The sequence below is a fragment of the Kogia breviceps genome, chromosome 15 (genome assembly GCF_026419965.1).
Source record: "Kogia breviceps isolate mKogBre1 chromosome 15, mKogBre1 haplotype 1, whole genome shotgun sequence".
Lineage (NCBI taxonomy): Eukaryota > Metazoa > Chordata > Mammalia > Artiodactyla > Physeteridae > Kogia > Kogia breviceps.
Genome location: NC_081324.1, coordinates 63906144 through 63920694, shown reverse-complemented (window position 1 = coordinate 63920694; position 14551 = coordinate 63906144). Strand labels below are relative to the sequence as shown.

Genomic DNA, 14551 nt, shown 5'->3' with positions numbered 1-14551 from the left:
AGATGCTATATGAAGAATGACTTGTAACAGTGAAAACTTGTAAATAACTTCTGCATGCAACAAAAAAACAGCTAATAGAACATCACGCCCCCATCCAGAAGGACAGCTCCAAAGACAGTGAGGCTCCACGGGAAAAAGAAGTCCTGCTCTGCAGGTAAGCAGGGGAAAAAGATTAGAATGTTGGACTGTATATACCGTGTTTAATGTAAAAATGCAATATCAAAAAGCAGAAGGTAACGTACCGAAGTGCGAAATGCAATTTTATTAAGAATTATGGGTGTTTTTCCCTTAATTCCATATTTTCTGAAATGTGGTTATTTTGCCTCCATAGTTTAAAAAGTATACTAAAAAGCATTTCATAAACTCTAGCACTTTATACAAATGTGAAGTATCATCACTGAGAAGGCAGCTTATATCTGCTTAGAACTGAGCAGAAATGACACGAGTCCCAGATGAACACCGTCTTTTTCCTTCTCCGGGGAGCACGGGGCCCAGCTCCTCTCACAGGGCTGAGCTATGTGGTACCTAAGAGGTCCTGCAGGTGGCCTTGCCAGCCGGAGTGGAGGTGTGCTTCCAGACACCTGTGTGCCAACACTGCACCCTGGAAGCACACCCTGTGTCCCCCCAGCTTCCAGCATGGACGAGGTGGCCAGCATGAGGCTGGCATGTTAGCACCCGGCTATGCGAATGCTGGGCCAAGTTCCAAGACAGCTGCGCTGTCACTAACAACATGACTCTGCAGCAGAGCTATATGAGTGAAGCAAGTCCAGGAAATTTGCTTTTTCCCAAATGCCCACAACCTGAGCTTATTCTCCTCTCCTGGAATATAACGTTCACTTAGAAGTAATACTCTTCATAATTCAGTTTTTTAAAAAATTATCATTCTAAACATAAGAGTTTACAAAGGAAATTCCAGATCAAAATCACACCAAGAGGCTGTCCAAGGACACATGACTGACATACCTTCTTTTCATATGCAGGGAAGATCTGTCCCCCCTCAGTGACTTCCAAACCCATCAAAGAAGAGGACGGCGGGGGGGGGGGGGGGGAAGAAAAACAGGACGACGGTACATCCTCAAACACACTCAATTCTCCTCTCCTATGGTGGATCCCTTCCCAGGAGGTGACAGCCTTAAGTCGTGTTTCCAGGTGGGCAGGTGGGTGTCTCTTGCACACGTGAGTTAATTTCTGGGGTTGCTGCCCATGGGGAACTCCTGCCGGCCAAGGGTGGGACCACGCCCAGGAGCTCAGCCATGCCTAGGGCATCAACAGGGCCCACGCTGCTCCCGCCAGAGCCCCCCGTACCCAGTAAGCTGCCAGGCACGTAGTAGGTGCTCAGCAAGTGCTTGTCGAACTGGACGGCAAACGGCTTCTCCCCGCTGTGGAGCCTGCGGTGCTCCGCCAGAGGGCCGCTCCAGCCGAACACCTCGCCACACTCATGACACTTAAAGGGCTTCTCCGCAGAGTGGGTCTTTTGATGTTTAATGAGACAGTGATTCTGGCTGAAAGCCCGGCCGCACTGGGCGCACTTATAGGGTTTCTCCCCAGTGTGGACGCGCTGGTGCACGATGAGCGACGAGTGGCAGCTGAAGGCCTTCCAGCAGCGGCTGCAGTCGAAGGGCTTCTCGCCGGTGTGGACGCGCTGATGCACAATCAGGTAGGAGTGGGAGCTGAAGGCCTTGCCGCACTCGTTGCAGCGGAAGGGCTTCTCGCCACTGTGGACGCGCTGGTGCACCACCAGGTACGAGTGGCAGCTGAAGGCCTTGCCGCACTGGCTGCACTTGAAGGGCTTCTCGCCTGTGTGGGCACGCTGGTGCAGAGTCAGGCGGGAGCGGCTGCTGAAGGCCTTCTGGCAGTCGCCGCACTGGAAGGGCTTGTCCCCGCTGTGGAGCTTCTCGTGCACCGTCAGGGACGAGTGGCAGGCGAAGGCCCGGCCGCACGCACCACAGCGGTAGGGCTTCTCGCCGGTGTGGATCCGGCGGTGCCGCGTCAGGTGTGTCCGCTGGTTGAAGGCCTTGCCGCACTCACCACACCGGTAGGGCCTCTCGCCGGTGTGGACGCGCAGGTGCATACCGAGCAGTGAACTGCAGCTGAAGGCCTTGTCGCAGGCGCCGCACTTGTAGGGCCGCTCGCCCGTGTGGACGCGCCGGTGCACGTTCAGGGACGAGTGGCAGCTGAAGGCCTTGCCGCACTGGCCGCAGAGGAAGGGCTTCTCGCCGGTGTGGACGCGCCGGTGCTCCAGGAGGTTGGTGCTCCAGGTGAAGGCCTTGCCGCACTCGCCGCACTTGTAGGCCTTCTCTCGTGCGTGCCACCGCCGGTGCAGCGCCAGGGCCGCACTCCGCTGGAAGGCCTTGCCGCACTCGCCACACGTGAATGGGCCGCTCCCGGCACCCGGGCTCCGACGCCTGGCTCTGGTGGACTGCACGCTCCCCACGCAGCCGTCCGGAGAGGCTCCTTCTGCAGGAAGGCTGGGCTGGGACGGGAGGGTGCACCTCCGGCCAAGAGCCTCCTCAGACACCACATGGCCCCATCGCTGCTCCTCTGTGGGACCGTCCCTGGCGCTGGCGACCTCACATTGTGACAGAGCAGTCGCCAGGCCCCCCTGGGCGCCCCTGTCGCCAGAACCGGGACTGTGGAGACCGGACCTTGCCAGCCCACCTGCGGTCGTCTCCCATGACGGTTCTTCCTTGTAAACACACAGTTGCTGAGACCACGGCTCCTCTACCTCAGGCCCCGGCTCCCATTCTGGTTCTGTAAGAAATGAAGATACTACCTCCTGAGAGCAGGCGGAGGTGCGGCGCTGGGGCTCAGGGCTGAGATCGGCCGGGAGCGCAGGTAAGTACAGGAGAGAGAGTAGAGACCAGCAGGGGGAGAGAGAGCGCACAAGCTCAGGGCTGCGCGGAGGGGAGCGCTCAGGGCAAGGCAGGCAGGCCGGTGAGCAGCGAAGAGGAGGAAGAGGGAAAGGAGCCTTGAAGAAGCCAGGGGGTGGGGTGGGGTGGGACGGGGAGGACAGAGGAGCAGGAGGGGTACTGAGCAGGTGCCGATGGAGCAGAGCAGTGAACTGTGGAAGGAAAGTGGGCCCCATGGGGCGGTGGGGTGGGGCTCCACATCCTCCCACTGCATCCTGCTCACCTGGACCAGCCCTTCCAGGGACAGCTCTAGACGCCCACCATGGCTCCTCGCCTCGTTCCAGGTGAGAGATCACGTCTGGCTTGCAGACAGGAGGGCCTGTGTGAAGGGAGAAAGCGGCGTAGCTCTGGGTGCTGTGCTCTCCAGACCCAGCCCAGTGGCCCTGGAATGGCCCCAGCGGCCTGAGGCATGGAGAGGTGGCGCCAGCTCCAAGGAAGGGGGCCTCAGACATGGAACCGATATTGACGTGTGCTCTGAGGACCCCACAGGTACTGACATCCTCCATCTAGGGCAGGCTGGGCTTCCAGGGCCCTGTCCACCCCTCCCTTTCCTCTGGGCCCCACCCCGCGACCAGCCACACTTCCAGGCAAAGATGCCAGTTGGTGCCACGAGGACCTGAGGCAGATACCACAAGGAACACTTGTGGTATCTGGAGACTCAGGAACACATACAGACTAGTGGATGCCCAGACTGGCCTTCTCACCTTGGGAGCCATCTTACCGAGGGCGAGAAGGTTCTGGTAGTTCTCCAGCATCACATCCCGGTACAGGGCCCTCTGAGGGGAGTCTAGCTGTCCCCACTCCTCCTGGGTGAAGTCCACAGCCACGTCCTTGAAAGTCACCAATTCCTGGAACGAAACACATGTTCTCTCTCACCCAGGATCGGAGTCAGTCCACTTGCGTTTTTGGGTGACTAAGGACCTCAGTAGCAGAGATAACCTCGGGTGACCTCCTGCGCGCAGAAGATAGGGCTGTAGACACCACCTGTTCTACAGCCCCAACGCACACACCACAACTCGGCCAGGAATTGCCACGCGGCCAGGCCTGGGAGGGCCCAGCTAACTGGGCAGCCCGCGTGTAGGTGCTGCAGTGGGGGCACAGGCTGAGGCCATGAGTTCTGGCCAACTTACAGAACTTGAAATATAATACAAAGAGCCCAAAACCCTATTCAAGTCCCACCACTGCAAAAGGCCCCAATCCCAGACAGGAAGCCCTCACTGCACCTTAAGGAAGGACCCTGTACTGCTCCATGTCCTTCCTGCTTGCTCCCCACTTCTTTCCGCCAGACCCCTGCTCCCTTGCCTTCCTGGGGCCACATCCCAGCCCACCCCCTCGCAACCTGCTCCCACTTTCCCCCAACACTGGCCCCTGGTCTCGGGATAACCCCCCCGACTCAGTCACTCTGGTCCTGAAAGTCCCAAATGACTTCCCTTATGTGATTCCTGCTCTGGAATGCCAGTATTCTGCCGGCCGGGGCTTCTTACCTCGCCAGCTGGGCACACCAAGAGGTTGGAGACCCAGTGCCTGTCCCATGAGAAGAGAACAAAGAGCAGCCCAGGCCACATACAGTCATGACAGGGATGCATTAGAAGATAGTCAGGGACTTCCCTGGTGGTCCAGCGGTTAAGACTCTGCACTCCCAATGCAAGGGCCCTGGGTTCGATCTCTGGTCAGAGAACTAGATCCCTCATGCCACAACTAAAAAGATCCCACGAGCTGCAACTGAAGACCCTGCACACGGCAACGAAGATCCTGCTTGTCACAACTAAGACCCAGCACAGGCAAATAAATACTAAAACAACAAAAAAGGGCAGACCATAGGGTGGGGGTGGGGGGGACCAGAAGTGGTGGGGCAAGCAGGTCCTCAGCAGTAAAGTGAACTGGAGTCAGGGAGGTGGCGGGGGCAGGCCGCAGTGGCCAGAGTATGAAGATAGATATCTACCCCAAGGTGACAGCGTCTGCATTCTGCAGCAGGCAGCATGGGGGGAAGGCAGGAGGGAGACAGGGGCGTGAACAGGTTCTGAGCATGGGCCCAAGGAGTGACCTGGTTAAAAAAAGCAGCCTGGTACAAACTGAGTTTCGAGTTCTGTTTCTAGGCACAAAGGGGTAACAGGGACCAGATTTGCCCTCTTACCTCAAACAATTAGTAAACTGGGGTAAGACATATGAAACAATGGTCAATTTCCAGACACTGGACAAAGGACAGCTCAGAACAGAGACCCCTGAGAACAAAGTGAGCCCTACAACAGCCTCACCTTCCCACATGGAAGCAGTCCCTGATCACAGTGCAGGGAGTGGGAATCCAGACAGAGCTCGTGGTCCAAGCAGCTGAGACAGAGAACAGAGTTTGGGGAGACCAGGAAACTAGAATTTTCAGGGCAACATGCCAGAGCAGAGGGAGCTGCACAGACTTGGAACTCTGGATGTGCTCAAGATTGACTGAGGACTGACAGAAGTGTGCCTGGGTGGAAATGACCCCAAACCAGGGAAAGAAACAGCAGAAAGAGGTGTATGCAGGACAATCATTAAAACTCAAACAGGGCTGGGAACAGTCTGTGCTCCAACCGGCCAGAGTGAATGTCCTCCTGCTCTATGGGACACTGAGTAAAGTCCCCAGAAGGATACTGCTTCAGCAGTGGGGCAAAATTAGCCTGAGATTAAAGACTTCTCTGGATCCACCTTAACAAAACCTAAAAGTAAGCCTTAGAAGGATCCAACTGACACTAAGTAATTTCACTGCATCGCAGAACATTTAAGGAATTAAATCCAACACTCAACAAAGTAAAATTCACTCCGTCCAGAATCCAATCAAGTAACTAAAAGGAAAAAAACTTAATCAGAAGAATTAAGAGTATCATAAAATAGTATTTGTTTACCTCAAAAGAAAGCATTAAGGGTGAAACAGAATTAAAAAAGATATAAGACGTAGAAAACAAATAGCATGATGGCAGATATAAACCCAACCATATCGATAATTATGTTAAATGTGAATAGTCTAAATATCCCAAGTAAAAACTAGAGATTGTCAAATTGAATTTAAAAAGTAAGACCCAGGCTTCCCTGGTGGCACAGTGGTTAAGAATCCACCTGCCAGGGCTTCCCTGGTGGCGCGGTGGTTGAGAGTCCGCCTGCCGATGCAGGGGACACGGGTTCATGCCCCGGTTCGGGAAGATCCCACATGCTGCGGAGCGGCTGGGCCCGTGAGCCATGGCCGCTGGGCCTGCGCGTCCGGAGCCTGTGCTCCGCAACGGGAGAGGCCACAACAGTGAGAGGCCCGCGTACCGCAAAAAAAAAAAAAAAAAGAATCCACCTGCCAATGCAGGGGACATGGGTTCAAGCTCTGGTCCAGAAAGATACCACATGCTGCGGAGCAACTAAGCCTGTGTGCCACAACTACCGAGCCCGCACTCTAGAGCCTGCGAGCCACAACTACTGAAGCCCATGCGCCTAGAGCCCATGCTCTGCAACAAGAGAAACCACCACAATGAGAAACCCACGCACAATGAAGAGTAGCCCCCGCTCACCACAACTAGAGAAAGCCCTCACGCAGCAATGAAGACCCAAAGCAGCCCCTCTGCAAAAAAAAAAAAAAGATATCCAGAAAATTCTCCACATATATAGAATTAAACAACACACTCCTGAATAATACATAGTTGAAGGAGAAATTACAAAAAATCAGAAACTATTTTGAACTGAAAAAAAGGGAAATACAACAGAAAATTTGTGGAATATAGCTAAAGCAGGACTTAGAGATAAATTTATAGTACTGAATGCTAATGAGAATAGGTATCAAATCAATACCTCAGTTTCACCCTTAAGAAAACAAAGTAATATACACTGATGTGTATAAAACTGATGACTAATAAGAACCTGCTGTATAAAAAAACAAACAACAAAAAAACAACTAATACTAAACTTTCTTTGGGTTATTTGTATGGAAATACGTTAATATAAATGTTTCAGACATTACATGAAATTTCTAAAAATCTTATATGTTCTGGTATAATGTTAAGTCATAATTCTAGTTACTACTTTAAAATGTATATCTCAGAAATAACTAAATTTCCTTGTCAACTGCATTATTATGAACTTTCATCAAATCTTTAACCGTGGTCATTTTTAAGTCTTTTGTCATTTACAGACAGTTCTGGGTGTACTCTGATGCTTTTGCAAAAATGTTCCTATAAAAGGGTTTCATCTTCAAGGAATTCATGGAAAAGACTCTGACAAGTACAGGTTTCTGGTAACTGACTATAATGCTGAACTGAATGAATAAGCATTTCCAGAACTCTAATGGAAAACTGATGAATTCATAAAAGTGCTAACAAAAGATCAAGATGAAAAAAAAATTAATTACATGGGACTACGTGAACTGATGAGGATGATTATAATTTTTGTGACTCTCTGTTTGAATAATAATAAAAAATCCCACAAGGACTCAGAGGCAAAAAATATACAAATCAATTTTCACTGCAAAGTAAAGGAGCTGTTACAGTGGAGGATTACTGGACTGAATGTCAACATTATGACATAGTATGTTTCGTGTTTGGTAATTGCAATCATTGTTGCTTTTGTTGTGGTCATCCATTTACAATGCTTGGTGTCAGTTTATTTATCTCTTGTAAAAATAAAATACAGTGTGTGCGTGTGTGTGTGTGTGTGTGTGTGTGTGTGTTGTGAAAAAAAAAGAAAAATAATTCACTGGTGTAGGTGGGGTGATATTTGCACAATTACTCATGTAGATTTAATTGTATATTTATTTTATTATTTTGATTAAACAATGCTACTGGAAAAAAAATGCATACTTAAGCTGTTAGCAGGGTTGAAGCTCTTGATGGTTGTAAGATCTACCTGCCTGAATTTGGACATTAGCATTTTTTTTTTTTTGCGTGGTATGCAGGCCTCTCACTGTTGTGGCCTCTCCCTTTGCGGAGCACAGGCTCTGGACGCGCAGGCTCAGCGGCCACGGCTCACGGGTCCAGCCACTCCGCGGCATGTGGGATCCCCCCGGACTGCAGCACGAACCCACATCCCCTGCATTGGCAGGTGGACTCTCAACCACTGTGCCACCAGGGAAGCCCCGGACATTAGCATTTTATGCAATGAATTAAAAGCGAAAAATCATTTCAAAAAAAAAAGAAAGAAGCCAAAGTAGGTACCTCCCTGGTGGTCCAGTGGTTAAGACTCCGCCTTCCAATGCAGGGGGTGTGGGTTCGATCCCTGGTCGGGGAGCTAAGATCCCACATGCCTTGGGGCCAAAAACCCAAAACCATAAAACAGAAGCACTATTGTAACAAATTCAATAAAGGCTTTAAAAAAAATGGTTCACATCAAAACAAAAAATATTTAAAAAGCCACAGTAAAGAAAGGAAATAATAAGAACCAGAAATTGATGAAAAAGAGCACAGAAAAGCAATAGAGAAAATCAATGACACCAAAAGATGGTTCTCTGCAAAGACCAATAAAATCAATAATTAAACATATATTTACTATATGACTCAGCCATTCCACTCCTGGGTATTTATTCAAGAGAAATTAAAACACACATCTATACTTGTACTCCAATATTTATATTAGGTTTATTTGTAATAACCTAAACCAGGAAATAACCTAAACGTCCATCAGTTGGTGAATGGATAAACAAATTGTGGAGTACATATGCAACAATGTTATGTGCTGAACTGTGTCCCTCCAAATTCATATGTTGAAGCCCTAAGCTCCAATACCTTAGAATGTGACTATATTTGAAGACAAGACCTTTAAAGAGGTAATTAAGGTAAACGAGGTCATTAGGATGGGTCCTAAAATGGTAGGACTAGTGTCCTTATAAGAAATGGAAATCTGGACACAAATATGTACAGAGGGGAGAATGTGAGGACACAGAGAAGCACCATCTGCAAACCAAGTAGAGAAGCTCAGAAGAAACCTACCAACACCTTGATCTTAGACTTCTAGCCTCCAGAACTATGAGACAATAAATTTCTATTGCTTGAGCCACACAGTCTGTGGCACTTTGCTGCGGCAGCCCTAGGAACCTAAAACAAATGGAATATCACTAGACAATCAATAGGACCAAGCTACTGATTCAAACAAGGAAATGAAATCAAAAGCACAATGCTAACTGAAGTAAGTCAGAAACAAAAGACTACATATCTTATAATTCCACATGAAATTCTTAAAAAGACAGAATTATATTGGATGCCAAGGGGGCAGGTGGAGAAGATGGACTGCAAAGGGGCATGAAGGAACTTTTTGGGTGATGGAAAAGTTCTATATCATGATTGTGATGCTGGTTACACAGCTGTATACACTTGCCAAAAGTCACCAAATCCTACATATATAAAATTGGAGAAGTTTATTGTGTATGAATTATACCTCAATAAACCTGATCCAAAAAACCCACCAGATTTCAGGGAGATGAGAAGGTGGGAGTGAGGACACACGCTGAGAACGTGCCCATAACTGAGGCATGCAGGGATGAAGCATAATGGTGATGGCACTGGCAGAAAAAGGAGGAAATGGGCAGAAACAAAGCTCCAGAGACATCACAATGCGGTGCTGGTGAGAGAGCCCTGTCAGAGGCTACGTGGTTTCAGTATGGAGGTGTCATCAGGCAAGAGAAGGACAGGATTTGAGCCTGGCACAGGACTTTCTGAGGGGTATTCCCAACCCACCAGCAAAAGCCCATGTCTGGTGTGTCTTCATTTTGCAGCACAAGAAGCAAAAGGGTGTGGGAATCAAAGGCAGATGTGGAGGGGCTTCCCTGGTGGCGCAGTGGTTAAGAATCCACCTGCCAACGCAGGGGACACGGGTTCGAGCACTAGTCTGGGAAGATCCCTCATGCCGTGGAGCAACTAAGCCCCTGTGCCACTACTACCGAGCCTGCACTCTAGAGCCTGTGAGCCACAACTACTGAGCTCATGTGCCACAACTACTGAAGCCCGTGCGCCTAGAGCCCGTGCTCCGCAACAAGAGAAGCCACTGCAATGAGAAGCCCGTGCACCGCAACAAAGAGTAGCCCCCACTTGCCACAACCAGAGAAAAACCTGTGCACAGCAACGAAGGCCCAACACAGCCAAAAATAAATAAATTAATTAATTAAATAAATCAATTTATTAAAAAAAAAAAGGCAGATGTGGAAATAAAACTAGCGGAGGAGTCAGAACAGATCACGGGGGATGTCCCAGCAGAGCAGGTTTGAGACTGCTGGGAGAGGAGAGTACTTTGGAGAGTGGACCAGTTACTCAAAGACCTGAGAAGCTGGTATTTCAAAAATAATATCTGTGCACAAGAAGGGGAGTACCTCCCAAGGTGGTCACTCTCACACAGACACCACTCTTTCCAGAACCTTTTCAAGGTAAGTTGCAGACATCAGAACACCTCACTTTACATTCTTCAGCCTGTATCTCCAAAGGATGTTCTCTGACACAATCACAATGCCATCTTCACACCCACGAAATTAAATATTCATACAACATGATCTAAGATACATTTTCAAGTTTTCTCAATCTTTCTAAATGCCTTTGACAGAATTTTTGGATCTATAACCCATCAAGGATCATGTATTGCATGTGCTTGTCTTGTCTCCCAAGTGTCTTATAAGAACTACAGAACATTCTAACATTACAGAAGCTGGGCATATCTCATCATACATGTTTTACAGTCATTTCTACTTTTCAAGTGGTAAGTTAACAGAATTGCCAAATCCTAAAAAAATCAAAGGATTCTCAACCCTCCTGACCTTTCACCACCTCACACTGTCTTTATCAAGTGCACCTTTCTAAACACTGTGATGAGTGGGGGTAGTTTAGGTGGTGGAACAAAATGAGAAGCAAAACCCAAAATCTGTAAAAGGAGGGATTTGCACCTCTCCCAGCTGCAGAAGTGGCCCCAGGGCCAATTCCCTGTCGAGCCCACAGATCCTCTAAAACTCCAAGTTTTTCCATGAAGGCCCCATGTCAGGAGCTGGGTACAGAGGAAAAGCACACAGGGACGCACCCCCTACCATCACTCTGACCCCAGCACTGCAATGCAGCCCTTCCATCAGCTGTTCCACATCCTCCTACCTAATTCCATCCCGGAAAACTCCCCCAAACAAGGATCAACTGCCACAAACATCCCATGGGCCTGAGTGTGGAGATGAGTGAAGTGATCTCACGTGAGCTGTTACCTACTTGCTTGGGTGGAACCACTCGAACCACTCATCAGAGCTCCCAGCAAAGTGCTGGGCACACAGCACAGTCCTCGGCAACAAACTCCAATACCTTAGAATGTGACTATATTTGAAGACAAGAGGTAATTAAGGTAAACGAGGTCATTAGGATGCATGGGTGGACTGAATCAGGCTGGAAAGTCCACTCATGTTGATGGCACACCCCGGCGTCACCTGGACCTGTTTCCACGCGCAGAGCTTCCTGAGGACTGGAGAGCAGGCCCCCAGGTGGCGGGGTGGTGGTGGTGGTGGTGTGGGTCTTTGGATGACTTAAGATTCTGGGCGGCCGAAGGAAGGTGCCAACCCTCCACATAAACAACGAAATGTTCAAAAAAGAAAAGACAGCCACTCACCTCGGACCTGCCTTCCAGGAGACTCTGACCCAATTTATCTTCTGGAATCTCTTTGAGGGGAAGAGCAGGGTCTTGAGAGGACGGAGCTGGAAAGGAAAAATGCGTCAAGAGGGCTGCTCTGTCCACAGCCACCAGGCACCCCCAGCACGGGGAGAATGAAGGGGAGGCAGGAAGGGAGCCCCAACTTCGGCACAACCTGATAGGGCATCGGAGCTACTTTTGCTACTCAGTGTGTGGGTCACTCCCGTTACGGAGGAAAAGCGCCGCCATTCCCGTCCCCATTATCCCCGGGGTGCCCACGGTGAAGAGGAGGAGGCCTGAATCCGGGGCGCTTCTGGGAACCCAGCCCGCCCTCTCCGTGCAAATCCTCAGGCCCACGGCTTGACGAGCCAACCGTACCTGCCTCCCGGGTCTCCGGGGCCTCCATGGCACCCTCCTTCAGCGGCCGCCCCGGGCGGGGGCGGGTCGGGTCCACCTCCCGGGGCTCAGAACACTCGCGCAGCCCCGCGGGGCCGGCCCGCGCCCCGGGTCAGGGTCAGGCGGGCTCCGCAGGCGCCCCGCGCCCCGGGCTGTGCTCTCGCACCATCGCTCACCCCACCAGCCCGTCACTGACGTTGTCAGGGCCCGCGCGGGCCGGCCAGGCCTCGGGCTCTGCCGCCCGGCGCTGGGAGTCGCGGAGGTGGCACACAGGCCTGGGGCTGACGGGCTGACGAACCGACAGCCGGCCGGACGCGTGGCCGAGCTGACCCACCTCACACAGGACGGCGGCTGCCACAAAAGAGCTCCCGGCGGCAGTCGCGAAACGTGCGCCTGCGCAGACCGGACGGGCACTACAACTCCCGGGACGCTTTGCGCCGCGAAGGGGTGGACTGCATTTCCCAGAGGGCATCGGGGCCGGAGCCGCTCTGACGTCTAGCACGGACGAGCGTGTAGCACAGTCTTCTGGGAAGTGTAGTTAAGGGGCCAGGGACCCTGCGCTCTGGCCCCGCCCCTTCTCCCCCATTGCTGTGGAAAGCGCTTGCATCTCGGGGTGCGTGTGTGATGTGTGTGGTGTGTGTGGGTGGTGTGATGTGTGTGATGTGTGTGGTATGTGTGGTGTGTGTGGTGTGTGAGGTGTGTGGTGAGTTTGGTCACACGCCTGGTGGGTGACTGTAGAGAGTTTAGGCTGGGTAAGTGTGGAACATTGAGGGTGAGTGACCTATGTGTGAGATGGACAGGGCTCCATGGGCACCTGCTGGGTCCTGACACTTGACCTACCAGTTGCCCCATCCCCAGGTATGGGAGTAGGTCCATTTCTCTTTGCTGGGAAGATGGCTTCCTTTGCTCGGGACCACCCAGAACTGGAAGGAAGGGGCCCTCAAGAAGGCCCAGCTCCTGCACTCGGCCCCTGGGCCTTTCTTCTGACAGAGGGGGAATGGGGTGGGGTAGAGTGAGGGTGGGGTTTGGGGGGAAGGGTCTGTAGACTCCCCAGCCTCCCCATCCTGGGTAGAGAGGCGGCCACCCTGAGGGTCCCAGAGTTCTGGGAGGGTGAGACCCCCTACTGGGCTTGGCTGGGAACCTCCATGGTGAGGCCCGGGTGCTATGGGCACAGAAACAAGGACGAGGGTGGGGACGCCACAGGGCCGGAAAGGGTGGCTGCTCACTCCCAGGCCTTGCTGGGTGGGGACCCAAGGCCAAGGTGGCAGGTACTGAGCGGCTGTCCAGCTCGAAGAAGGGAGCGAGTGCCCTGTGCAGTCTAGGGCAGGAGGGGCCGTGGCATCCAGGGGCCTTACACTAAGACCCTCGCTTTTCAAAATTGAGAAGTTAATCGATCCTGAGGAGAGGGTCGTGGGAACTTCTGATCTGGTCAGAAACCCAGGCTTCTGAAGGGGGTCGGGGACGTGGCGGGGGGGACGTTCTTGTGGGCCTGAGCCCTTAACCTGTGGGGTGTGATGCCACCCTGGGGTAGACAGTGTCAGAATCCAGTCGAATCCTTAGACACCCTACTGGGGTCGGAAACTTGCTTGTTATGGGGAAAATCCTCCACGCATTTGGTGACCAGAAGCATCAGAAGTGAGGTGTTGTCTGTGAAGGGAAGGGAAAACACAGGGAAGAAAGACAAGTCGGGAACAACTGGGTTTTTTCCTACACAGGAAGGAACACACTGAGTTTTCCCCTTTACACCTTCTTGGGGGCCAGGGGCGAGGCGGAGTGGTGGTGGCGGTGGTATCTGTGACCTGAGGATCAAGGAGCAGGACACACACTGGCCCCGAGGCAGGAAGCTGTTGGCATGGTGGGCAGGAGGGGGTGTGTCCCTGGGGGCAGGCCCAGAGCCCAGGCTCTGCAGGGAGTGGGGAGGAGCCCTTGGGTTGGAGGGTGAGGGCAGAGGGGGTTCTGATCAGACGTACTTTTTTTTTTTTTTAAAGGCACTTTAAAAAAAATAGATCTTTATTGGAGTATAATTGCTTCACGATACCGTGTTAGTTTCTGTTGCACAACAAGGCTAATCAGTCATATGCATACACATGTCCCCATATCCCCTCCCTCTTGAGCCTCCCTCCCATCCTCCCTATTCCACTCCTCTAGGTCATCGCAAAGCACCGAGCCAATCTCCCTGTGCTATGCTGCTGCTTCCCACCAGCCAACTGTTTTACACTTGGTAGTGTATAAAAGTCGATGCTACTCTCACTTCGCCCCAGCTTTGCCTTCCCACCCCATGTCATCAAGTCCATTCTCTATGTCTACCTCTTTATTCCTGCCCTGCAACTAGGTTCATCAGTACTATTTTTTTTTTATTTTAGATTCCATATATACGCATTAGCATACGGTATTTGTTTTCCTCTTTCTGACTTACTTCACTCTGTATGACAGACTCTAGGTCCACCTACCCCACTACAAATAACTCAATTTCCTTTCTTTTTATAGCTGAGCAATATTCCATTGTATATATATATACCACGTCTTCTTTATCCATTCATCTGTCGATGGACATCTAGGTTGGTTCTATGTCCTGGCTATTGTAAATAGTGCTGCAATGAACATTGTGGTGCATGTCTCTTTTTGAATTATGGTTTTCTCAGGGTATATACCCTGCAGTG

At 51.2% G+C, this 14551-nt stretch overlaps 1 protein-coding gene across 3 annotated transcripts in view; it reads right to left on the bottom strand.

The window, feature by feature from the left end:
- Positions 1-239: 239 nt before the first annotated feature.
- The window catches only part of ZNF74 (zinc finger protein 74), a 27998-nt gene continuing 13686 nt past the window's right edge, over positions 240-14551 (bottom strand). The window contains exons 1-5 of one of the 3 annotated variants that reach the window (XM_067015061.1): positions 12226-12296; positions 11475-11560; positions 3631-3757; positions 3133-3228; positions 240-2751 (exon numbers count right to left, since the gene is read on the bottom strand). In XM_067015061.1, the coding sequence (XP_066871162.1) occupies positions 1133-2751; positions 3133-3228; positions 3631-3664 (1749 nt within the window). In that variant the 5' untranslated portion in view covers positions 3665-3757; positions 11475-11560; positions 12226-12296 and the 3' untranslated portion in view covers positions 240-1132. Of the gene's footprint in view, positions 2752-3132; positions 3229-3630; positions 3758-11474; positions 11561-11873; positions 11995-12225; positions 12297-14551 lie in introns of those variants that run through there. The other 2 variants (XM_059041144.2, XM_067015060.1) reach the window with 2 other exon arrangements.